This window comes from Anoplolepis gracilipes, chromosome 8 (assembly GCF_047496725.1).
Source record: "Anoplolepis gracilipes chromosome 8, ASM4749672v1, whole genome shotgun sequence".
Lineage (NCBI taxonomy): Eukaryota > Metazoa > Arthropoda > Insecta > Hymenoptera > Formicidae > Anoplolepis > Anoplolepis gracilipes.
The window spans coordinates 7,260,911-7,288,191 of record NC_132977.1 but is presented as its reverse complement, the minus strand read 5'-3'; the positions used below and the strand labels follow the sequence as shown (position 1 = coordinate 7,288,191).

Below are 27,281 nucleotides of genomic sequence, written 5' to 3'. Positions count from 1 at the left end.
CGACATATATCGGTTGAAAGAAGGATCTGTCGGTGAGAAAGGGGGTTATGTTTGCCCGGAATGTCACGCCATTCCTTTCGCGTAGTGGACGAAGTAGCGTGTTGGATTTTTGCTCATCAGCTCGAACTCGAATCGATTACAAGGAGTCGAATTATACGGTAAATGTCAGGATAAATTGTTTCGCTCGTTAGGATATGATTTGTCATTAATATGTAACGAAATTTCGAAAGATGTTATGTGTGCTTTAGCTTTTAAACGACGAGAAACGCTGCTCTAACCTCACTTCATCCTACGATAATTTTCCCAATTGTTGCTTAATAATATATAAGTATATATAATCTTACGTAATGTGTTATATTAAATTCAATTTTCGATATATTAAATATTGATATTTAATTTTTTTTCAATTAATTTCAAAGTTTACATGTAACTAACAAAGCAATAAAATGATACGAATGTGAAGTAATAATAATAAATTTGCTTTAATTTTATTATTATTAATTCATTCTTGCTTCAGCAAAGTCATACTATTTTGCCATAGTTATGATAAATTATCATATATATATTATAATTATTTCTGCGGTACATTTATGTTTCCATTAAATTTTTTATAACAGATTTCTGTAGAATGGAAGAATATGCAAGAGAACCATGTCCCTGGCGAATAGTGGACGACTGCGGTGGTGCTTTCACAATGGGTGTCATAGGTGGAGCGATCTTTCAAAGTATCAAAGGTTTCCGCAATGCGCCAAGTGGATGGAAGCAGCGTTTTACAGGCAGTGTTGTGGCGATCAGACAACGAGCACCCATAATTGCTGGAAATTTTGCTGTATGGGGTGGAATGTTTTCCACAATTGATTGCACGCTAGTCCACTTTAGAGGAGGAAAGGAAGATCCTTATAATTCTATTATTAGCGGGGCTGCAACTGGTGGAATTTTAGCCGCAAGAAATGGGTTACCAGCAATGGTAGGCAGTGCAATTATTGGTGGAGTGTTGTTGGCTTTGATAGAAGGCGTAGGAATTTGCTTTACACGTCTCTCTGCCGAACAGTTTAAACCTCCGTCACTAGTTGAAGATCAATCGCAATTCGGCCCACCTCCACAGGGCTATCCGTCATAATGTTCAACCAAATTGTTTAGACTTATTTGAAATTAGAATGAAGTATTCAAGTATAACAACATATTCTTTCCAGCCATATTTTACAATAGAACATACTTGAGCGTCTCTTTTTCTGCCAATGTTAAATTTGTATGTATCCTGGAGTTGTTAGATTTAATATCAAATAATATTTTATGTTTTCATATTTGCCATTGTATTCCTTTCAATCTTCTAATTTAGATATCAAATATAATACTTTGTGTAAGAATATACCCTGTAAATACTTATAAAATATAAATAACAAAAGTGACTGCACAGATATCTTTATAGTATATTTTATTATAAATTATTAATATTTTACATTTGTATAAAATATATATTCATGTTAAGTATGATTAACCTTTTTATCACATCAATATAGCATAATCAGTAATAAATCTTTAGGCATGTTAAGGAGATTCCAAGAAATCAAGGTCGTCTTCAAATTCCTCTAAATCATTTAGAGGTGGTGCTAAAGATAAATCTAATTTTTGTTGTGCAAGGTCATTTGAATTCTCTTTTACTGGCTCATTCTTTACAGAGTTATTTTTTACTGATAGATCTGGCAATATTTCTTGTCCTGAACATTTTGAGTTCCCAAGTAGAGAGTTTCTCAAATGTAACCGCTCAACCTATAAAATTATTTTTGAAATGTTTGTATTTTCTTCTTATATACCAAGAATACAGATTAAAAAACGTTTTTGATTTTAATTATATATTTAAATATCTAAATTTTTCTATACAGACAGATAGATAGATACCTGTAAGGCGAGTATTTGTTTGTCAATCTGAGATAGTACGTCAGTCAAAAATTGTTTTTGATTCAGCAATCGGTCACGATACTGCACCATATCATTTAGAGAGATTCCTTTTTCCTTATTCATTGTTGTAGATTTTTCATCTATCACACATTACTTGGTACAATAGTCTGCAACTATGTTTAGTAGCATACGTTTCAATTTTTTCAATCGGAGCAAACTAGAGTCTATACACATATAACGTAGCCATTGAACGACTGTCTCTGATTGGTACATTACTTTTAGATCTACGAATCAGAGCCGAAAGTAATAGCGTTTTGCTGAACACATTATATTTAGTCTTGTGCAGTCAATCTTTTACTATATTTAATAATATCGCTGTTATACAGAAAAATGTTATTTGACAATTTTCATTATATTACAGGTATTATTATAACGTAATTGCAAAGTAAACCTGTCGAAGATATGCTTTACTCATCGAGTGACTCTACTGACTTTTCCTCTATTGTAAGTAAGCGCCATCTAAAGTATAACTGCCAATTTTAGTATCGTGCAACAGTCGATATGTAGCTGCATACGTGCTGTGCGTGCGTGCGTGCGTGCGTGCGTGCATGCATGCATATATGTATATTATTTATATAAAAGTTTTTATATACTTTTTATATATATATATATATATATATATATATATTATACATAAAGATAATATAGAAAATAACACGTAATCTTTATTGCTGAGTTTGCAGACAATAATATATAATACATAATAAAATAAAAAATAATATACATATTTTTTTTTACAAAGTATTAGAGTAAATGAAAAAATTATTTTGACACATAAGTTTCTTGATCTGGGGGAATAATAAATAAAGAGCATAAATGAAGAGCGCCACAATTAATACAATAATATTTTATTCTTTCTACAGAGATCTACATGGTATTATAGGCTAATGACACTTTAATATAGTAGGAATGTTTTTAGGTACAGAGCAAATGGACCACCATTTATGTAATTCACATAAATATGTACGATTATGCTAATTTGTATGATTTTAAATGTGCGAATTAATTTGAATAAGATGCGAGATTTCAGCCCGCATGATAGTTTGATTTCGCAATCATGTTGCCTTTAAATTCTTGTTGAGAGATAATGAGGACTTATTAATATTCCGTTTTGGAACTTTAGTTTATGCGAGGGTTTATCGATTAATTTTATTGGCCCATAGTTTTTGTGTAGAATATTATTTACATATAAATACATGCACACAAGTCTTGGGCGGAAATTGGATTGAAAGAGAGAAGAGAGAAGAGCTACAGTCATTAGATTATCTCTGATTAGACGATTACTCGCGAGAGATTTTGTAATTATCAAATTTATTCTATCCTCTATTGCGTTATCGCTCACCAAGATAAATGTTATATAGACATTGGCCTAACTTGGCGCTTTAGAATTGACTGAAATTTCCTATCTGCGAATAATCAATAGAATAATAATTATAAATTATTTTGTTATATAAATTCTTCTTTTCAGTTACGAATCAAGTTGGCGCAATATATTCTTTGTTATACTTTTCCGACAGCGATATTTTAACATTTTAACATTTAAGGATTGTTTCATAATGTTTAATTCTACACTTTAATAAACATTTCACAGTAAGATAAAATTAACTCTTCCAGTATCATATTAAATATAGAGGCCTTGAAATATTTTACGTTATTTTTAATCCTTAGTTTAGTTTTGAAAATGAAGAAGATCCGTGAGAGAAATATCTATTTTGTTAATTTTAATCCATAATTTCATTATTTAATAGGTATATATATAGTGTGCCATAAATTGTTTTTATTATTAATAGTATATATATAGTTTTAAATATTGCATTACTGATGATGTGAAATATAGAAAGAAAAAATACAAGATGGTCTTTTAAAAGAAATCATTATTATGAAAATTTATTAATTACAAGGTACTGGAAGGGTTAAGAAATGTAATCGGATGATAGAATTTAATCATTATCATCTTATCCTTGATGTGGAAACGTGACGTAATTGATATTACTTTATTCATTTCGTACACTTGAATTAGAAAAATTCATTTACAACTGTACATTTAAATAAAATTTAGTACGGTCGAGAAGATGATAGAGAAAATTATACATTAAGTACGTTGACATTTGAAAGCAGAAGGAATATAATCACTATATTTTTATTAATAATAGTAAATGTCGGAAGAATCGGATGAGTAGTATATATTTTGCAATTTTTTAGAAAATTAAAAAACTAGAAATTAACTAGAAATATAAATGATGTTCGATCACACAGCAGCAGTTAAAATTTACAACTATAAATATCGCTCTGTGAATATGAACTGAGGTACATAGTAACATTGGAATTTTCGAACTTATAACATAAAATTTGACAAGACGCATTGAAAACTAAATTAAATATACGACATAAATAATATGGAAAATTAATATACAACATAAAGTTTAATACGCTGATTGAAAGAGGAAATTCAAGACAAAGAAAACATGTTCCAGAATGCAATTTATATCGTATTGAACTCTTTCGAAGCTACACGTCAGTTCTGACATCTGGATCATCACAAATATGATGGAATTAAAGAAACCAATGTCACATTCTATATATTTAGAAACGGGAAGATAGAGACGTCCCTCGTGTATACACATATATCACATACCTCTACTTTCAAGATACGAAATGACTCGTCTTATAAGTTCGCGGTTTATTACTCACGATGCAGCCTGAAAGAATAAATTAGAAAGTGGTTTAGCGCGTGGCTGCAGTAAATTGTCACGAGTCTCATTAAACTTCTGGCCTCTCCATTATGGCCGGACCAGAGCTTTACGATCAGATGTCGAATCATAGACTATAGTGCCGTTCATTACTGCAGCAAAAATCGCGTCAATCCTTGGAAGATGGAGGTGATTCCCTACTGTTGTCGCTGGTAAAACTCGATAAACCGAGGCCGCCAATCTCATGACTGGACGAGCCCGTCGGTGAATTGCTGCTGCTCCTGGCACCGCTCAAGGCCGTCACGTTCGTGCTATCTGCCGGTATCAGGCCCTCCTTCATACGCTTCTTTTGCTTCATACGTCTGTTCTGGAACCAGATCTTCACCTGCGTCTCGTTAAGCTGCAGCGCGGAAGCGATCTCGATACGTCTTGCTCGCGTCAGGTACTTGTTGAAATGAAACTCCTTCTCCAGTTCGGTCAGCTGTTTATTCGTGAAGTTTGTACGCCCGGTATTGTTGAAGCTACCGGCGATACCGGCCAACGAACCGGCGATGCAACTCACTGTTCCACTGGCAGTACTTCCATACACCGAGGAGCTTGGCCCCGCAACTGTACCGCCACCGTATTCGGCTGTATTCGGGTTCGCTTTCGTCGCTGAAACAAATATTTATTATTTTTGTTATAATAAATATAGGGCGCAGTAATAATACAGACATTATTGAATTAGTTGATTGAATATTGTTGCACTTTTTTGATTAATTTATAATATAATCATTTTTTAACGAATTTTGAGTGACTGAAAATTAAAAAATAATCCTTTTCACAAGAAAAACTTTAAAAAGATCAATAGATAAAATCTTAATTTCTGTTTAAATCCAACTGTATTTTATTGCAATGTGATTAAAATTTAGAATTTAGTTGTCAAAATATTTGTAAAAGGATTTTGCCGGCTAGATTCTTGGGAGATAAGTAACAAAAGTATTCTCATTAAACGTGGACGTTTCTGCTGTGTGTTTGCAATTTGGATGTAATCTTCTAATTGTAAGTATTGATAGAACGCCCAACAGACGTGGACGCAATATGTGTCGAATAAAGATCAAGTCAAATCCTTTAAGTGACAGTCGTTTGCCGGCCATAACAGCTGGTCACTACTCAGGGAGCAGTTTTAGGGAGATGACCTGTGCAAAGCCGAAGGAACGATAGGGTTGATCCCCTAAATCTGGATCAAATTGCATCAGCTGTAGAGCAAACATTCGCAGTTACTACGTAATTACGTGAATTTTTGACTTTTTCGCTTTATCGATGTTTTACATATAGTATGATTTTTAATATTCAATCTGACTGTTTTATGACGCAGATAAATTTTTGGCTCGTGAAATAGATAATGCAATTAAAATATTGAGGACAAAAGTGACGCGCATTAGACAGAAGGACGAGGATACATTATGAAAATTAGATTGTTATTTAGACTACGGTATGTAGCAGTCAATTTACTTAATGGCAGGGGATGGACGAAACTGTCAAGCCACCGCCTTAAAGTCACATCTTCCCCATTATGTACATTTTCCTTCGACATCTTTAGCTTCTCCCTTCAACATTTTTATAATTCATTTTCATTTTTTTTTTCATCCTCTTTAAAGAAATTATAATATTCTCACATCTTCTACATCTAGCTGTAAAAATAAGTTTATATATATATATATATGATATATAACACAAAATATTTTTATATTTGCGTAAGATGACTTTTGCGAATCTCCTAATATAACCGAAGAGATCAGTCACTTATGCCGAGGTCCCTGAATTTAGTTTGCGGCCATTAAGCTTACGCTTTTCCAGGCCGAATAATAAACTTGGACAAGTTCTATTAGGTGTGCCAGTGCCAGATACAATGAAATGTTTCTCGTTTCCGCGACTCATTCATCAATTTAGCACTTTACGGGAGAACCGGCTACGGTACCGTTGATTTTCTATACTAATCTTCTTTAGCAACAACGAAGGCATTGTATTAGTGAAATGTAGAAGAAGGATTATAATAAATTCCGAAAAATTGTAATGGCATTGTTAATGCCATTGTAAGCATTCGCTAATTAAAAAAAAAACTTGCATTGCGAATTTACAAATAAATTAAATCTCTCTCCTTTTCTTTTTTTCTCTTTCTTTTCCTCTGTTATCACAATTATCGACACTAAGTTACGTTCATGCATTCGTGAGGTAGAAATTATATCGTGAGCACGCATCGAATATCCTTAAGTCAGTGGCCTCTGTAATGCCTTAAGTTTAACGCTGTACTGTATGCAGAAATTAATAGTTACGTACAATTGCCGATGCAGGAAACATTTGTTTCGGATTAAATTCGTGATATCGACAAAATGGGAAGTGAAAAGGGTTGGTATGCAACAGGAGCAGGGAAGTCCTTAATAACGTCGAGGGGAAAACGCATTGATACCTCTAATTATCTTCCGTAAGACATGTGGGTGCACCCTTAGGGTCACCTTTTACGCCACTGTGATTATATTGTCACTACCGAATCCTCTGTAATCACGCGAGGAGAATTTAATCGCGCAGTCTCGATGCGGGCTGTTACGTAGATTTTTCAAGAAAGAGAAAGAGAAAGAGGAAGACATTACGCAAAGATTATTAATATCGCAATTTATCATAGAACTTGAAAAACTGCCATAGATAACAGACAGCGTGATGAAAGAGAAAGTTATAACGGCATATCACGACAGCTATCAGATTATTTTTTCAATAAAATATCGCTATCTCTATTTTTAATTATAGACCTTTGAATTATCAATATTATTTATTTATTTAGGAACTTAGATAACTGGCGTTGATGCGTATAATCCAGACATTAGATACAAATCAAATACAGCTGGATCCTAAGTACATTTTGGTACATGGCGTTTTTATCAATAAAAAAAAATTTTACGAACTAAAAACGATTTTACAGGTATTTTGCAATCAGGTATTTTTATTTCAAATACGCACACATATCGTCCAGAGCCTAGAAAATTCTATGAATTAGGAAAGGCATCAGAGAATGCGCCCGTATATTTCTATCCTCTTTGTAACATAATACACAAGCATCTTGTATTCTTCTGCGTGTGTTTACCATCACCTTTCCTTACGTCATCTGTAGAACGTCCCCACGGCTTTTAGCCTTTGAATAATATTTGAATTGCGTAATGTTCCTTGAAGAGGGAGGGGAGACTACCGTTGACGCATAAGAGTACGCATAAGAGCAGATGATCCTGTATGATCAAGAGATTGACTTCCCGCAAGTAGCTGTTACTTTATTGTAAATAATAAAAAATCTCTATTTACATATATACCAGAAATCTATAAAGTAAAATATATAGTAACTCCTTAAAAAGAGAAAACGACACATAATTAATACACGTGAATATTAACGAATCAATGAAAGAGAAAATATAAGAAAAAATACGTTCTTTCTTTAAAACATTATTGATAGAAATGCGTCTTCAGGTTCTGTAATCTTTCTAATCTTATGGTCTCCCTTTTCCTTTCTTGACAGGCTTTCGCAGTTCGATAATCGCCCATGACGTGCAAGAGCAAAAGTATTCGAATTTCTAAATATATGAGAGCAATTGTTTTCTCTCTTTCTTGTATGACTTTTTTTGATGCGATATATTTCTTAGCACATATCTTTTTTTTTCTCTCACAGTTGCCTTGATAAGTATGTAATAATATTAAGCCAGGTGAGATTTCATCGACGCGGCAGCTTTGAACGAAGGTAGATTAGCATGCACACGCGGTTAGAAGCCAAGCCATGCTTAAGCATCGTACACCCTAACACGAGTTTATGCATTTGTATGCTGCTAAGTATTACGTACGCGTTGTTAACTTAATATCAACAAACTTGCAATTTTATACTCGATTTACAAGTAATACTTGCATTTTACTTTTGTGAGATATTTAATTTTCATATTTCTCTTAATATTCTATTATCGATTCTATTTATTGTTGTACATAATTTAAATATTTTTTATTTATCGTACATATTGAGAATTCATAAATAAATAATATTTTTAAACATTTTTAGCTAAATATATATATTAAAACTATCAAATACTTTTAAATATATGTATATTCTCTGTTGCATGTCATATCGACATGCTGACTTTGTAGACTGACTTTGATAAAATCACTATTGAGATAGTGTGAAGTAACTTAATAGTCAGCATAGAATGACGACAACATGTATCAGCAAGTGTTACAAGATACGTGATTTAGCACATCCGGCTGCCTGCCAGCAAGTGATTGCAATGCAGGTATGCGTAAGGATCCAAGTTGATTTCAATGATATAATTTTTGTAATTTTAATTACAAATGACGTAGGCGTGGAAAAATTCTGAAAAGTTTTAAGATTTTTTAAAAATTTAGTTGTATCACATACTTGCTATATATCGTTGCCTTTTTTCAAAATTATATTTAATTATATTAGAATTATATTTAATTATGTTTTACGAACGTAATCAAAGTTGATATTTTTGCAATTGGTATTTATATTTCTTTTGATATGAAAAAAATTCTTCGGATACCTCAAAATTTCTTCCGAAAAAGAAAGGTAGGTACTCGTGCGGTTGTCGCAATCGAAACTCACGGAAATTACATTTTAACCCTCGATTATGTCGAAAATTTAAGGAATACACAAATGAAATTTTCCAAACCATCTGATTTAACCGAAATTTTTTCACGGGGATATCCATCTAGCCGATTTATCGCAAGAACTGACAAAACGATTTCGTCGGCAGTTCCTTCCATTCGCAACCCCCTTGTCAGTCATCGTCATGCCCCGTCGGCCGCGTTGATTTCAGCATTATGATAGGTAATATCCTGAGTCACAGTCGAGTACGAAAAGGCTACGTTGTGTACCATAACGGCGTACGCGAAAGGGCTGCGTGCAGCACGTTCGACATTCACACCCCCGGGCTCCCCCGCGAACGCGTTCGTGTGTATGCGTTCGTGAGTATGCCCGAAGCATTTCCCGCTGAAATTAGGCTCAGCACGACACTTGGCGGGGGTCGTTGATAAGTTTCGCGCGCTTTCTTCGAGCAACAGCTCGCCCCGAGCATTATTGGCACAGGTGCTATTGCTTTTTTCATCGGGATATGTGTGAAACGCGTTTCTCTCCGTGAAATTTTTTATTCCAAGTTCTTTTACTCTCAACACACAAATATAAAAACTTGTCATATACTACAATTACTTCTGTGCGTGCGATAAGAAAATTAATTGCAAAACCTAACTATATAATTAATTTTCTTAAAAAGACTTGAGAATCTCTGGTTAAAATCAGAAGTTATTGTATTTATTTTTCATTACGATGATAATCTCAGGTAAAGATCATAACGTTTGACCGAAAATCGTTAACGATTCTATGCGGGTGAAATAAAGTTCCCATACAAGTGCCTTTTACGACCAAAAATAACATGTAAATATCGCACCGGGCAATTGAGCCTCGTAAAGGAGGAAGATCGGGCCGGCCGTCGAGCTCGGAGAACGACGCGGAAATGAAAATCACCATGAGGCGAGACACGTGGACAGCGTTGTTGGCAGCGGTTGTCAGAGTCCGGCCGAGCGGATCAGAGTCGGGCCGCGTTCGGACAGGACAGGAGTAGAGCGGTGGTGGCCAGCGGCACGGACAGGACGAGGAGGAAGAGGGGGAGGGAGGGGAGAGAGAGAGAGAGAGAAAGAGAGAGAGAGAGAGAGAGAGAGAGAGAGACGGCCGGCCGGCCAGAGGAGGGTCAGTTGCTGCCAGGGTTGTTGCGGGATCCGGGGTTGCCGGGTTCGGCGGGTGGCAGCCCGGGTGGAAACACGCGAACGATCCTCTGATCCCCTCGCGAGATATCGGGCCACTCACTCACGCGTCCGCCGGCGACCCTAGCGGAGCGGCGAGCAACATGCCCAGCCAGTTGTTCGACTCTACCCACAATCTCTGCCCTTCTCTCTCTTTCTTTCTCTTTCTCCTTCTCTCTGTCTGTCTCTCGTGCCCTGCCACATTTTTTCTCCGTCTCTCTCTTTCTCTCTCTCTCTCTCTCTCTCTCTCTCTCTCTCTCTCTGTCGCTGCCTCTTGCTCGAATTTCTTCCTCTTTCTCCTTTCTCAATCGGACGTGCCTTTCTTTGCATTTATCTCGCTCCTTTCCCGATCCAATGCGTCCCTCTATCTTCAGCCGATGTTTCGTACTCTTTTTGTCCGTCCTTATAGACGTATCTCCTGTCTGCCGTCTTTCCTTCACTTTTCCCTTCTATTCACGCGTTTTATTCCCGTCGTTATAACGTTGTCTCGGTCTCTCCCAAGTTCAGGGCTGGCGTGCACGACCGTCGACGCCCAGTTTTGCGGTTCAAGTCCCGCGGGATAGCTTGATCGGAGAGATTTTCCAGACATTTTTATATTTTACAAGCGCACACTGCGTTTGTTAATCTGTGATGATCTGTACCCGATAGTATTGCTGCATTCGTGCCAGCACATAGTCACGAAATATTTTTGTTTATTAATCGATAAGAGGATACATTACGTAATACATACGTTTAGAGACAAGATTAGAGACGTTATTATGTAATAAAACTTGTAGAGAAATTTTTCTCATAATTATAAAAATCCGTCATATACATATAAGAAATAAAATCTGTGTTTTTTTTTCTTTTCCACAGAACTTTTGCTCTAGTTAACATACGTTACACAATGTTTTTCTTGCAATACTTATTTTACGTAGTAAAATGTGTATGTAATGATAAACAATATGCTTGACTATATGTATATCTAACCGCGTGATCAGAACGGTAAGTTAACGAGCTGGCGGTGAGTTTTATAGGTTTCAAGTGTGTCGTGATGCCGCCCCTGCATATATTCGGTCAAGGCGTCGATAACGACATGCATATTTTAAGTCAGCCTAAAAGGTGATAGTCTTCGAGGAAGCGGGGTAACGCCGGACACGGAAAGTAGCCCATGTTTCTAATAATATATTATTTATTTCTATTAGTTTTTAATATATAATATATTATTTATAATAATATATTATATATTTACGAGTAAAACAAACGTGAGATATACAGGGTGTTCAGTAATAACCATATTACCTCTCATGTACAGGGAGAGCGAGGTAAATTGAGTAAAAAAGTCCTCTATCGTTTTAATAATTAATTACAATATATATTAATTAATAATTATTTTATGAGAAATTAAAATAACTGCTAACTAAAATAACACGGTCCCTAGATACACGACAAAGTTTTGGAAGGAGCTCTACAATATAAATGACAACTACATGTACAAGCAGTGCTTATCACTGGATCCTCATGTCTGTCTCTTTTCACGGCTTGCTAATTCATACGAATTGATTGACTTTTTTAAAATTAATTTCTCATTAATTATTGTGAAAAATCGCAAAACGGTAAAGGATTTTTCTATTCAATCCCGCCCTATTTGTACACGAGAAGTGATATAGTTATTAGCAGATATCTCGTATGCGCTTTCTTCGTCTAGTGTTGTACAGTAGTTGCGACATTATCTACAAATACTCTACATACTTTATAAGATATTGTTTCTTATCATTCATTACAGTTTAGATTTTACAATCTTTTGAGAATTAATTTTTGTTTCAACTTTTAAAATTCATTATCAAGAGAATTTTGAAAGAATTCTATAATAATTTCAATTATATAAAAGAAACATATGAATTATTTTTATATTTTTATATGAGACTTGATCGATGATCACAATACGTTTTTTATATATTCAATGTAAAATCAACATATACAATGTAAAATACGTTATAAAAATGAAGCTGTAAATGCATCAGCTCCGAAGTCGAGAAAAATAATGCGCTGTATTTGCATGATGATATAAGAACTATTATAATTAAGAGAGTCTGACGAGTTCGTGTCGACCTTTATTCTATCGTAGTTTGCTTTGCTTTACATCAGAAAATAAAAATACACTAGAGTAGATACTAAGCAAATAAAAAAAAGAGATATTGTTTTTTAAATAAATTTTTCTGACTCAACTGACGATTTTTTACTATTATTATATTACTATGAAAAAACATTATAACATTTGCTGCAACATTATGTCATCGATATAGTCGTCACATCGAGTTGTATAAATGAACATGAGTTATAGAATATAAAAGATTCTTATCTCTTATTGATGACACTTGCAGATGTCAAATATTATTGATTACATTTATTGCATTATTTTTACGTTATTGTTGAAGCATTACAACACGCCGACAAACTGGGACTTTGAAAGGAAAAAGAAATTCTCCATTTTTACCGTGACGAAGATATGGAATTATTACTGCTGTTACGAAGGGACGTTCGTTTGTCTCATTTCTTTCGGCGCGGTATTGCCAATCTCGCTATTGAGTATAGAGAGAAGAAATCGAGTTTAGTATGATAGATTGGGCGGGTTGACAGCATCACACGACGGTCCTTCCGTCGTGATGCTGTCTCGCTCCAATCTTGGCTAAGGGTGGTCCACACCGGGCGCGTCCCCATAGAGACCCTCTATGTTGGACCCTTGAAGCATGTTACGGAGGGAAGACGGAACGCTATTGTAAGTCTTTGGCCAACCAAAAAAGTTAACCAACCAAAATCTACTAAAATCACCCCACTACTCCGCTCCGCCCATCTCGTTATTTCTCTCGAATTTTTCGCACTTTATATACATATATATATTTGCGTTGCATGCTTTTTTCAACCGATTATAAAATAAATATGTGTAATATTTGTTCAATTACTTGCATTACGTTCAAAATAGTTTTTTCGTTCATGTTTAATGACGTTGCAGCTATGATGAGATATGTAATTAAATATATAAAAAGTTGTATTTAAATTATTATTTTATCATTTCTTTTAATTATGAGTTTTATATTATCTGATATGCTTAAAATTTGATATAATATTTCATTTTATTTTAGAAGGTACTCCGTCTTAATAAAGTTATAGATAATATGTTAATTATTATATTGATAAGTACATAATGTACTATATGTGTAATTACACTTATGTAATATTTCTTGTTAAATGTAAATGATAATACACACGCACAGACAGAAATCTAATTAAAATATAGTCTTGAATTTTATCTATTATATTATAATATTATGGCCAATTATACAGTTTCGTGGTATTTAAAAATTGTGATAAACATGTTAAAGAAAATTGAATCGTATTAAACACATCGAAACATAATAGCAGGAGTAAAAACGAAAGGGGTTAAACGAGGGTGACAAAGTTTCATTTCGGTTTGCATGCTTCGCTGCAATAAACGTCAGTCCCTCTAACGCCTACGATGGCGTTATTAATTCGATTATAATGAGCTATTAAGTGAAACGCTGGTAATCCCGACAAGCTCCATCCAAACGACTAAGCTCACACTCATTCTCCGAGTTAGGAGATTGCGGGGAGCACCATGGCCTTTAAGCAAATTAGTGTGCAGTTAGGGGAACTGTTCCGGCCTTTTTAGACATTATTTTCATTGAGCCACGCTACGTCACTTTTTCATGGTCATCAACTTGACATTATAACAGTACGTAGTATTATAGATATTTTTGCAGACGTTTATATCTGCAGATGTTTATATCTCCCTTTTCCCCCTTGCAAAAATATATTAATTATAAAAATGATAATAATATACGTGTCACATATTATGTTATCTTTAAACTATAAATTGTTAAACTTTGTAATCGTTTATTTTGTTTACGAATTTTGTATCAGTTTGTCTTTAACGAGATTGTTTATATAGCAACAATTTTTTTAAATTATAAATATGCAATTAAAATTGTGTAGAAAATCTTTTTCTTTTCGTGAATTAAAACTCAATTAATTTATCACAAGTAAACTGCGATAATTCTTTTTGCAAAATAAAGATATTTATCTATAATATATTTCATAATAAATACATACAAGAGGAAATTGATAAATATACAGGATGTCCATAAAGATCAGGATCAAATTTGTAAAATATAAATCTATGTTGAAAAATGCTTTATTAAAGAGTTATAAATGTTTAAAGATAAACGCGAGCAAAATTGTTCTTATTAATTTGTTAAACAGAATTGCTGACATATTATGCTTACCGCCTAATTCAGAAAAGCGTAATTATTGATTGTATCGTAAAAATAAAATCACAGTGTTTCAAATATCAGAATTATAACATTCATCAAATGAACAGAAGTAAAGACATGATAGAAATCTAAAGACTGTAAGTCAAAATATGTAAACAATAATTGAAAATTATCTGTAATAATTGAGACTTATCTGTTTTTGACAATGAGTTAGCAATTTTGTTTAACAAGTTATAAGACCAAATTTTAACGCTTATAATTCTTTAAAGTATTTGCGTGTGGATTTATATGAACTTTTTTCCATCTACTCGACCTACCTCATTAACGCACTGTATAAATTGATTCTGATCCTTGTATAAATTGTTCTTTATGGACACTCTGTATAATGCTTTCCTCATAATCAATATATTGAAGATTTATTTGTGTATATTTGTTTAATAAATGAATTATCTTATCAATGTCAAGAATTAATCTGATAAATTCGAGCGTAAGACGGTTTTACTTAAACGCAAGTCTTATCGTAATCTGTTAATGTTTCCGCTACTATTGTACAATCTAAATCCAATACGTCACGTTTAAACACGTAAAGATTGTCGTCGAGATTGTATTCTTGGTATTTATAAACATGTCTGTAAATAATTCACTTATCATACGTGAGAAACATTTTTCATTAATCTGGTGCGATTTAAATCTTAGCTTTGCAATGAATTATTATTTGAATCTTCTTAATATTTGAATTTTTTTTTTCTTAATAAATTTGTATCTACATTTTCAAGTATAATTGAATACAAATTTTGTCTTAAAATTATTAAAGAGATGTATATCAATTTAAACAAGTAGAAATACATATAAAATATCTATTATAGAATACATATAAAATATCTATTATAGAATACATAATTCATGTTTGAATGATATACATTTTAATATTAATAACCCAAATAGCACATAAAGACCAAAAGATATTTTAAAGATGTGTCTAAAGAGAGAGAGGATAATTTTATAGATGTATGATTTATTAGACATCTTTAAGTTTTTAAACATCTTTTAAAAACAAGCGCTGCCCAGGAAGTTTCTTTCATTTATTTGATTTACAATAGTACTATAAAAAAATATTCCCATAGAGCCGAATATTTTTATTAGTCGTTTTATGTGTGCACAATCTTATCTATTGTGACACATAGGCGTAAACGAAAGTCAAATTATAGGGTGAGATAACATGTATATACTGATAAGTTTTCGTTACAGATAACTTGGGAAATATCGTTTTTCTTGCAATCCACGTTAGCTTCATAAATGATAATACTAGTCTGTTATTATGAATCCATTTACTAGCCATTTATTATGATTGCATTTAGGATAAAAATGTAATTACGATAGAAATGTAATTCGTTAATAATAAAAACAGATTTTAAAAATAGCTGAAAAGATATTATTTAATAAATTTAATTCATCAAGTTTTTAGTTAAACTTTTTAAAATTAATAACTTAAAATCTATATTTATGATGTAAATCTTCTCTCTCTCTCTCTCTCTCTCTCTCTCTCTCTCTCTCTCTCTCTCTCTCTCTCTTCTCTGTTAAGACTCCTGATAAGATAAAAGAAAATCAATAAGAAATACAGTAGCAAATTGCAGACTAATGACATTAAGGTCGTACGTACAAGGCTAGTATTATTGGACTATGCGCGCATGATTAATGATTATAGCAAACCGGGATTACGTCGCACTTTATTAATTCTCATACATACATAGTTTGTTTGAAAGTCACTGACTTGACGATTACCGAGCAGCATGTTACATTTTGTCTCTGACAAACTGTCCGCCTTGTTTGTCAATCTTAATTGAGGACTATCTTCGTAAAAACTGTTGATCTTCGATCAAGTGTGGTTTTAGAGCACTACTTTGATATACTAAATTTATATAAAGTAACCTCAATAAGACGCGATTGAATTAAATTGTACTTCTGAATTTTGAGATTGTTTTGTTAGCAATCAACGGATTCTACAAGCTTTAAACATTTTTTAATTTAAAAAAAATTAATAATAAAATTACAAAACCTAAAAATACTATATTTAATGTTATACTTTTAATACTATATTTAATTTCAAATACGTATATTTTATATAAAATATAATAATTATTATACCTTTAAAATACCTAAATATGAATATAGAATTTAATGATCATTAAATAAATGATAAGTTACAATCACATATTTGAGCTGATTACACAGAAAATATATTTTACGAATAAAAGTTTTCTTTAAAATATATATACATACATACATACATACAGGGTGTCCCCAATTTAAATGGCAAAACTTCGGGCGGGTGTAGGAGAGCATTTTAAACAATATTTACATTAAATAGATGCTAACATGAATAAAATGTAAATAAATAAATAAAAAAAACGAAAACTTATTTTATTTTGTTGTGATTTTCTCCAAAATGGAGCAAATCTCTAAAGGACTTTTTGTCTTAGTTTTTCGATCCCCGAAGTTTTGCCATTTAAATTGGGGACGCCCTGTATATATATTAATAATATATCAATTAAATATATAGTACATATAATAATTTCTGATCTGATTTGTGAGAGATTTACTATTATATGTACATATCCGATTGTGAGTTTAATTAAATTTCACGGTAATATAATTTTTAAACTGGGGATACGCTATCTGGCAATGATAGCTTCTCAAATAACAGGGCTACGGTAAGATAGACAGTCGTGATTCTGCATCTTCGTACTTGAAGCTAATCAAGCGATGAATGAGGTTTAACGAGTGGCTACCGGATCGCGCCCACAGAATACCTAATTTCACGCTAGTTTGCCCGTCGTACATAGGCGCCGACTCAATTGGAAATTTGAAATCATGCACTTACCTACTGGTTTAGGTACGTTTCTCTTGACTTGCATCCATTTGTAGGTTGGTACCTGCGCTTGTTGTTGTTGTTGTTGCGGGTGATGCGAATGCTGCTGTTGATGATGATGATGATGCCCGTGCTGATGAGGATGCTGGAGGTGACCGGATTGCTGCAAAACGTGATAGGATGTTGCGTCCGAATTTTCTTCCTTGTAGTGTCCCGGCGGATGCGTGGAGAACTCGCTCTGTTGAATCTGTGTCTGGTAGTGTAAGGACTCGTCCGAGGACGGCAATTGATGGAGGTAGTTCGAAGTGCCGCCAACCGCTATTTGGTATTCAGGCTCGTGGTGGTGGTGATGGTGATGGTGGTGATGACTAGAAGACTGATGATGAAGTTGCTGATCATGTTCCGTTCTTGGATGACTAGTTTGAAGTACCGTGGTCTGATGAAGGCTGCTACCAGCAGGCGGATGATGGTGATGATGGTGATGATCTTCCCGGTAAGCAGGCTGTTGGACATGGTAACTTTGATGTGGATCCACCGATGTTACCGTGTGCTGCTGTTGATTCGGATAGGAGGATGTCGCGTAATCCAGATTGGTATAACTCAAACCGTTCTCCGAAGAGATTATTGCTGTGGTGGAACCATTTTCGTGGAGAACTGCACCCGTCGGAGAGTAGAAGCCTTGAGGCGGCGTACTAGACGACGCGCCTGAATCAGCGGTTAGGAAACTCTCGGAGGATGATGAAGAATATGGCGCCACTGCAGTCTGGGGATAGTAATGAGTTGGAGCTACCTCTGGAGAAGGAGGTACCGACACGTGACCGCCGACGGATGACGACTGATGATGGTGATGATGGTGATGATGATGATTTCCTTGACCCGAGAACACGTAGTTAGGATATGAGTCAGACTTGCCGTAGTTCCCGTACATGCCCATGTCCATCATCATCATCCTCGTAACGGAGAGACAAATCAATTGACCACCCACTGTTTTGGTAATTGTTATGCGTACTACTCAAGGAGAATAGGAAACGAAGAAGACATGTTACTCATGATAAGAGTTGTACACTATTTTTCTAATTGATTATTTTAACATGGTATATATATATATGTATATATATATATGTATATACTCTATGATCCTCTTGTATAAATACTATAAAACAGTAAAATTTACATTTGTTTAAACAAATTCACAAGATAAACACAAGGTTAGTCTATACACGAAAACAGTTGTCACTATGTATTAAAACGATGTAGAAGAGCATGTATCGGCTTTGTAACTTTGTAAAATTTTAACAAATATCCAAGATGTAAAATTTCGTATTTGGTATATCCCTTCGATAGTTCTCAATGAGTACTTAAAAGTGTCAATCCGTAAGCACTACGAAACGTTAACTCGTAAACGTCGCCCGTAATGTCGCCGCAAAAATTAATCCGTGCGGTCATTCATGCAGTCGATCCGTCCGACATGGGTCGTTGAAGTGGACTGGTAGGTAGACTAGCGTAGCGGAAAGCTGCACACAGGTGAGACTGACCCGCAGTAGTCTGGCGTGTTCAAGTTTTCCTTCTTTCTCTCTCTTTCTCTTTCTCTCTCTCCCTCGGACGTACCACCCAGAAGTAGAGTGGTGGCATCGGACTGTGTAAGGTTAGTTTCGGGGGGAGTCTCCATTATCGATGGGCGGCACATAGAGGTGATCACGTGATGACGATTGGGCGGCTCCAACCAATCCTGGGCGAGTCTGCGCGCCCCGAGTCCACTACCTCATGATGGATCACCAGTGTGAATTTTATTTTTCGTTCCTTCTTTTTATCTGGCACGCTGCAGTTGACACTTATCGTCGGGGGGGTAGGAGCTGGGTATTATATCTCGGTACCCACCTTCTATGCTATCCGGAGGCAGGCAACCTCCGCCCTTCTATCCTAGGTTGTTTTGTGCCTTCTGCCTTTTTTCCTTCCACGCTCTTGACGGGTCCTTCTATGTACTTGCGTGTCTCGAGGTACCAAGATACGACAACATCCTGCTTTTTTATTATAACTTGACAGTTGATGGTTTAATTATATAGTTGCTCTACTGTATATATAGCTCGTTTTTCTTCATAATGTTGATAATTGGATTAATGATCCAATTTTATTAATTATTTTTCAGCAATATGCTTCTTTTTAATAAACAAACAAATATGTTTTTCTATCATGCACACAAAAAAGATGAAGTACATCTTCTTCTGTAAATAGTTTCCGTGCAGCTTTGCATTGTCCAGGAAAAAAGTAGAGATGGATAATTTAATTTGGTAGCTGTGTCACGCTAATAAATAAGAAAGATATTTCGGTCACATAGACGTGCGACGCACGAAACAATTTGTGACTCTTCAGACTGTTGGGATATTCATCATCTTCACGTCGTCGAGACCCTGACATGACAATACACTACTTCTAAAGGTATAACGAAGGACTAGGTCACATTCGACGCGTCTCTGAAAAAAGTTAAAAGTTCCTTAAAATTCATTAAGAGTTTTATCTACTTAAAGTCTTTTTTATTTATGTATTAATATGTTATTTTTATTTAATATAAATATTACGTCAGACTACATTAAATTATTTATTAAAGAAAATAAAAAAGTTTTTGAAATATTAGTAAAAAACGAAAGAATATAATGCATTATCAGCTTCATATGTGTGCTTCTTATTGTCAGTAGTTTAGATTGATCAATACAATTGTTTTTAATCTTTTTTATTTTAGTGTATCAAGCACATGATTAATATTCTGGTACTAAACTTAAGAAATTTATTAAAAGTTTAGTTGGTTAGTTTTACTTATAAAGGTTCATATATGAGACTGATTATATATTATTTTTTTTTCATTTTTCACTAATATTTTAAATATTTTTTACTATTTAATAAACAATTTAATATAGTCTAATATAAATATGTAACCAGTTTTTTAAAGATTGTTTTTTTTTTTTGCTAAAACGAATCACAGACTTTAAATAAACTATATAAAATCTATTATTGATATACAATGCAATAAATTAAATAATATGATAAGATTTATATTTTATCAAAAATGCTACATCAATAATGTGTGAATATGAAGATTATATTGATGATCGGAGCAGTAGCTTTCCCCAATTATTGTTTAATGGACGGGTTGTGAACATTTTTTGGCAATAAGAAGATCTGAAAAAGTGACAAGAACTCGCTCGTCCGCAGGACGCGTGACGGCCCATGGGATATCTCCTACCCCATGCGAGAGCGCAGTGACAGGATGACACATTCCACCATGAGAGTTTTAGAAGCATGGTCCCGTATCAGCAGTTCAGTCAGAAGAGCTTATATCGGGCGCCACCTGCGGCCACCCGCGACATCCGTCCTGTTTCGTGCATCAGCCCGGGGAATCTTCATCTTGATCGAGCCACAGTGACGTTTCATAGTTCTGATTCCCGCTGTCGGCTAATCTTTTTCACCCGAACGCGCAGTTACACATCTTATCTTTATCGGAATGTAATTCGTACTTGCGCGAATATTGCCAATGTACCATCACACTTCTTACCATCTCTCTCAAGAGATTACATCAAAAAGTAAATAAACATGACATATTCCGGTATCATTAACTTTAATATCGTTTTGTACTTTGAATAAAATTCGAGAGAATACAAGGATTTCATATCTTGATTGCACATCTTGCAATCTTTTAATATTTAGTATCATTGATTAATAATTGAAATAATAATTACAAATTTTGAGAAGCTAAAGCACACTGGAATAATTTAGAAATCTTCTTTTAATACCTTCTAATAATTCTTTTCTTAATTATACAATTTTGCCACGGTTGATTATAAAAAATAACGAATCTTTATCTGCCAGAAAATTTACTTTGCACAGCATAATTGAGCATACAATTAGTTTCTCTATTATTGGTGAGAAAATCCACGATTTGACGAGACAAATCATAACTTTTCATCGATGAAGCATTATTTGTCAGGTAACCTTGGAGGAAATTTAATAAAATTTGTAGGGATTAAACGACTAAATTTGAGTTTATTAGCCTGATCTAATGCTAGATAAATATCGCTGCCTTTTTGTCCGGATCGACACGTAAACTTTGTTTGCGGTTAATCCTGCTAAACAATTATGGTCTACTCTTGTCAATCGGTCCAGTACCCATCTTTCTGTGTGGCGTCACGCTGAGATTTGACGTAGGATGAGGCACCTGCATTGTCATGCTGAGCTCCAGTCGTTCTGTTACAGTGCTAGCTTTTATCTGCACAAGCTACAATAATCCATCGCCTTCCAAAGCATCGTTTTTATTGTGTGTATTAAAACTGTTCCATTCTCTTGTTATTTATTTATGATTAATTCTTGCATTTTAGCCATTGACAGTTATTGTTAGATATTAATGTGTATTATTCAAATTTGTCAAGCAGTGATAACAATCAAAATGGTAAAATAATTACATCAAGAAACACTGAATATTATACCGGATAATGCGTCGTCGTACAATAAAGTGTGTGTGAAAGAGATTAAAAGAGATTAGGGAGGTCATTTAGAAACAATGGTATTTAACGGAAACAAAGAAAACAGAAAAGTCACAGTTTGTGTCAACTCATTGAGAAGTATTTATTTTTCGAAAAACGTAGTATAAACTTGACTTCTGTCAACTGCTTAAGATTATATTTGAAGTGTCAACAGTAGTTTAGCTTACCTAGAAGTTTCGTCTTAAACAGCATTTTCGGATATTGGCCGTCCTGTCCATCAAAGAACAAGTCACAACAATCCAGCGGGAGTCTTCGACGAACAGACAGCTGTCTATTGAGAGAATCGCGTGGGATTTCCAGAAAGATTCGTCTTTATAAAATGATGTCGTACTCTATTGAAACAGCATCAGTTTCCTGCGAGGAAAACGTAAATTTTGAAACCGCGTAAAATAAAAAAGGAAGGAGACAAGAGAGAGAGAGAGAGAGAGAGAGAGAGAGAATGGGGATCAAAGTTTTCAATACTTTCTTTGAAAGAAAGAAATATTTTACATGTTTCTTCTTTTATTAAAATTATTCTATTTAATATAAACTGTCACTTACGAACAGATTGCTTTTCAGTACAAAACTTAGGGACAAAACCTTGATTTTATAAACAAATTACATTAAATTCTTAATTGTATATTGACAAAACAAAAATATCGCGAGAAATTTGTGTCTTTCTTTAAAAATATTTTATTTTCTCACGTTGTTAATATGTAAATCTTTAAAAATATTTTATTTTCTCACGTTGTTAATATGTGACATTAGTAAGTATATTATAGGAGTAAATATCAATGTGTATTAATATATACGAGAGTCAAGAACGTTTTAATGTAACGATCCAGTTTTGCAATATCGAATTATATCGACCATGGTATGTGCACAACTTTTCTCCGGAATCTGCTATCCAATCGATCTTCCGGCCAGAATTTTCCATAATTCTGCTCATTTTCGAAATGGCGCCTGGCTTTTTGTATGCCGCTCGCACGAAATCGTACCAGGGACATGGGAAACTCTGCACAATAGAGTCATCAATCATTCCGTATGAGAGTTACTCGATTGCTACTCTAACTGTGCGCAGTCTTGCCGAGTCGGGCATGAATGTGAACGTAATCGAATACATTTACAAATAATATTAAAAATATTACTGATAAAAAAATAGCATAATGGGAAAATGTAATTATCGCAGTAATTAACAATAATAATCTCAATATGAAAATTATTGTAGGGAGAACTAAATATATAAGTAATAATTATGAAAGTTTTACACTTTTTAAATATACTTTTGATACTTTTGATTAGAGAATTTTAATATTAATAATTATTTGTGAGTAGTTAAAGAAGAGGAAATATTTTATGTGTTGCTAATTTGATCTGAAATATATTTAACTTGCATTTTTTAATTCGTAGAATTACATGAATATGGAAAATTTTGAGACAAGGCAGCCCTGTCGAGAAGCTATCAGCAGACGCAGAATGACTCTGCAGTGCTCGATATGCCATTTCATTCAACCTGACTCACAGTTAGTCTATTCTACGTGTTGATCGTATCGTGGTAAATATTGAATAAATGTAATTAGGCGTTGGTGTTAGAAGGGCGCGTGCACGCGGTAGCATTATTCACACGAGCGATCCTGATGAGTATGTAACTTTTGCGTCTACGTGATATTACACGTGCAATTGCTGAATTGAGCTTATTATCAAAGCTGATAAGCTTCTTTTAGATCTTGTTTAACTCGAAGAAATATTAGCAAAATTAAATAAGCATATATACATATATATATATATATTTTTTTTCAAAATTATAACGATGATATAAGTAATAACTTATTATTGCTCTATCATTTTTTAAATACAAATATTTTGATAGTTTGTAAAGTAGCGTTAATGGATTAATAAATTTACTAACATCAACGTATCAGTTTAAAATATCTATAAGAGAATGTTAAGTTGTATATATATTTTTATATATCTTTGTGTTATATTTTCTATTATATTTATAACGCTGTGAAATCGTTGTATGTATGTCGTGTAAGACTGATGTTTGAGGGATTACATTTCGTGCCCTTTTACAATGAGAAGGTACGACTTGGATCTGCCCTATGGACGCACGAATATCATAGCCGCATGAAGGAGAACGTGCATCCGCGGTAATAAAGTTAGCACGGTAATTATGACAGGCTCGTTACCAGCACGTCGCTACGGGATATGAAGTGCTAATGAATGGACGCGTCGAACCAAGGGGTGGCTGGTACGATCGTGTATTTCTGTTTTGTTCGTAAATAGGCTTCGGGTATACATATACCTAACGTGTCAACTTGATATCTTCTACCTGAAAATATATCCAGTCAAAATAAATGGATTTTTCATAGATAGTTGATTTCTAATGTTAATAATTATATTTATAATTTTTGGTAAATGTTGTATAATTACTCTTTTTGTTAAAAATCTTATAGAATTTAGAAATTAAAATATAAAAGTATATCAAATTAAAATATTATAGAATTAAAATATTAAACACAATAATAATAAATGATTACATAATATAAAACAACAATGAGACATGTTTACTGTCACTTTTTTATATTTCTGTTAAAACAGGAATTATAAACGTATTTTGAAAAAATATCTACGTCACATGATAGTAAATGTATTGTGTATTTTTTAATGAGAAATGTTTTTAATTTTAAACTGGTCAGCAACGTATATGTATGGGTTAAGCTTTCTTAATTCTCACCGTTGATAGCGTCGGGTGCGACTTGAATTATTTATCGAAGATAAGATTATCACAATTTGAAAAACCTTTATGAATTTTTCCTCATTCCTCATATGTTTTGTCTAGAATGAAAGATTACATCTCATTGAATTTGAAACGTAAATATCGATTTCAAGCAATCCTTTCATCTGAATAAATATCAAATGTTTCTTTGAAATAAGATTTTCACATGTTTCAATTATCGAGCAATTCTGATTTTCTACCTTTGTTTCATTTTTTGATGACATTATTCTAACGATCTAGCAAACGATTTACAAACAATATTATCGAATTATAATAATCAATATACTCTCATAAAGTTACACTAAAAAAATATTTTGCGAAAAATTACAATTTTTTAAAGATCACTCTTGTTTCTCATTAAATATTTAACATATTAAACGTTTATATTTATCGGTTGTTTATAAAAATGGACTCTCCCTAACATTAATTTTTTGAAAGTCTTACTATTGATAACTGAATGAAATAGCACTTTGTTCATTTATACTTCAAATGATTGACAATCATAGATATCAAAGCTAATGCATTAGTTAAAAATAGCGGAAGAAAATAAAGAAACATAGAAGAAAAAGTGTCGATTCGCCGAAAGAGAGAAACGAATACGAAAGGAGGAAGTGGCAAGAAGGATAGACTTGATTTCCGCGTCATTACGCCCGTTCGTGGCGTTGGTCCCGAATTAATTGAATGCAGCGTGTGTTGACAGGTAGGTATATTGGCAGGCAGACACGAGGATCGCGGAAAGAACGACGGAGACGACGGGACTGACCGTTCGAGGTTTCGTTTGTATCAGATGCGGTCGCGATATCAGGTTCTCATCCACATAGTCTCACTCCGTGAGATCGTGTACCTGTCATTTTCGGTGACCGTGTCATTCAGCCCCCTTCGTCTCCTCTGCCTCGGATCCCTTTCTCCTAACTAGCGACGCTGTCAGTCCGGGAACGGCCGATACGGAATTCGTTTTTGGCCGCAACTGGACCACGAGATAAGAACAGATACCTGCACTTAAGCCATTTAGACTTACTGCAACAAAGATTAGCCATCGCATCTATACGTGTCTTTTACTAAATAATTAACAATGACATATAACAATCACATTAGAAGACTATAGGAATATATATGTATATAACTTTTATATAAAATTAATGAAGGAAAGTTCGAAGTTTATATATATATATATTCATATCTGTTTGTTCATCTTGCCGTAGCAAGTGCAACTTTTCTTCGAACGCAGTCATTCGAGACAATGCATGATATTCGATAAAACAAGACTCGATCTGATTTCTGTCAATGTCAAAAACGACATTTATTTCGTCATTTATAAGTAGCGAGTGCATTGCTCGATAACATTCTGAACGGTAAATATCTCGTAGTCTACGCGGATGTGATTATCTGCAGTGATAATACTTGTTTACTTTTTACGTTTTTAGAGTGCAATAATAATACGGTAGGTCAGAAATCGAATTGTTCATGAACAATACCAAGACTAGTGTAACGAAAATTGTAGAATCAACGAATCGAGAAGGTATAGTCACTTCAACCCGTCGTGTTATTCAACAATTTGGCTTCGGTCCCATTTCAAGATCCTTATCAACGTTGTTAATTAATTCTTTCCAGAGACACACGAAGGAAACGAACGCGCATCTTTTTCTCGTAGATAGTGATCCGAATTTGAAGAGCTGTCAGTTCCTGATCATTGAGAGTAACTGACGTAATCGCGATACGTCCCGTTGTAGCGAAACCAAGGTACTTTAAAGTTTTTTGCATATAGTAGTTTGTAGTTTCTTATCCAAGAGATCTGTATAGTTACATGGTTCTTTAATATCAACAAAATTTTGTTAGTTTACACGCAAGAGTAGTGGTATGTTTTTCAATGGCAAAGTATTTCGAGACCGTTAAAAATTCTAATTATGCGCGGCCGTGCTGTATTCCTATAGGCGTATTTGTATTTTTGAGCACGTGGTCCTGACGAATCCTTCGGGCGCGTTGCGTCGGCCCAGGTACGCGGAAAGTCCCGAGGGAGATTCGATGGAAGGTACCTACACGATCCTACACTTTGTGAGATCTCTCCTCATGTCCCCGAGGATTCATATTCCTAGTCACGCATTTAATCTTCTGAAAACATGCATCCGACTCGTCGTTCCTCGAAGCCGGAGGTAACCTTCGTGAAACTATAAGTCATCGAAATATGTCTAGAAATTCGCGCTTATAAATTCGTGCACGAAATAGATACGTACAGATCATTTTCGTAATTCTTGTCATTGATAGAACAAATTTTATTTTGTCCTTCGTCCATTCATTCTCAGATAATGGAGATAATAATTGACACAATTAATCCTGAATGTTTTTCAGAATGTCGTACGTAATTAATAATTGATTAACATA

The 27,281-nt window shown here is 34.1% G+C and overlaps 2 protein-coding genes across 2 annotated transcripts; one reads left to right on the top strand and one right to left on the bottom strand.

Annotated features, from left to right (window-relative positions):
* LOC140668605 (mitochondrial import inner membrane translocase subunit Tim17-B) lies at positions 1-1,418 on the top strand. The gene is made up of 2 exons (XM_072897771.1): positions 1-158; positions 618-1,418. Exon 2 carries the CDS (start codon positions 629-631, stop codon positions 1,118-1,120), a length of 492 nt encoding a protein of 163 aa, XP_072753872.1. The 5' UTR covers positions 1-158; positions 618-628; the 3' UTR covers positions 1,121-1,418.
* A 1,336-nt stretch (positions 1,419-2,754) lies between these two features.
* On the bottom strand, positions 2,755-19,117 carry LOC140668603 (uncharacterized). Its single transcript, XM_072897770.1, has 2 exons — positions 17,625-19,117; positions 2,755-5,303 (listed from the first exon to the last, which is right to left on the bottom strand). Exons 1-2 carry the CDS (start codon positions 18,559-18,561, stop codon positions 4,819-4,821), a joined length of 1,422 nt encoding a protein of 473 aa, XP_072753871.1. The 5' UTR covers positions 18,562-19,117; the 3' UTR covers positions 2,755-4,818.
* Positions 19,118-27,281: the final 8,164 nt, after the last annotated feature.

Bases quoted from the DNA above. Each gene is read 5' to 3' on its own strand.
- LOC140668605 (XM_072897771.1), top strand. From the start codon at position 629: ATGGAAGAATATGCAAGAGAACCATGTCCCTGGCGAATAGTGGACGAC.
- LOC140668603 (XM_072897770.1), bottom strand. From the start codon at position 18,561: ATGATGATGATGGACATGGGCATGTACGGGAACTACGGCAAGTCTGAC. The intron at 5,304-17,624 runs GTAAGTGCATGA...TATTTGTTTCAG, and splicing joins AAACGTACCTAAACCAGTAG to CGACGAAAGCGAACCCGAAT.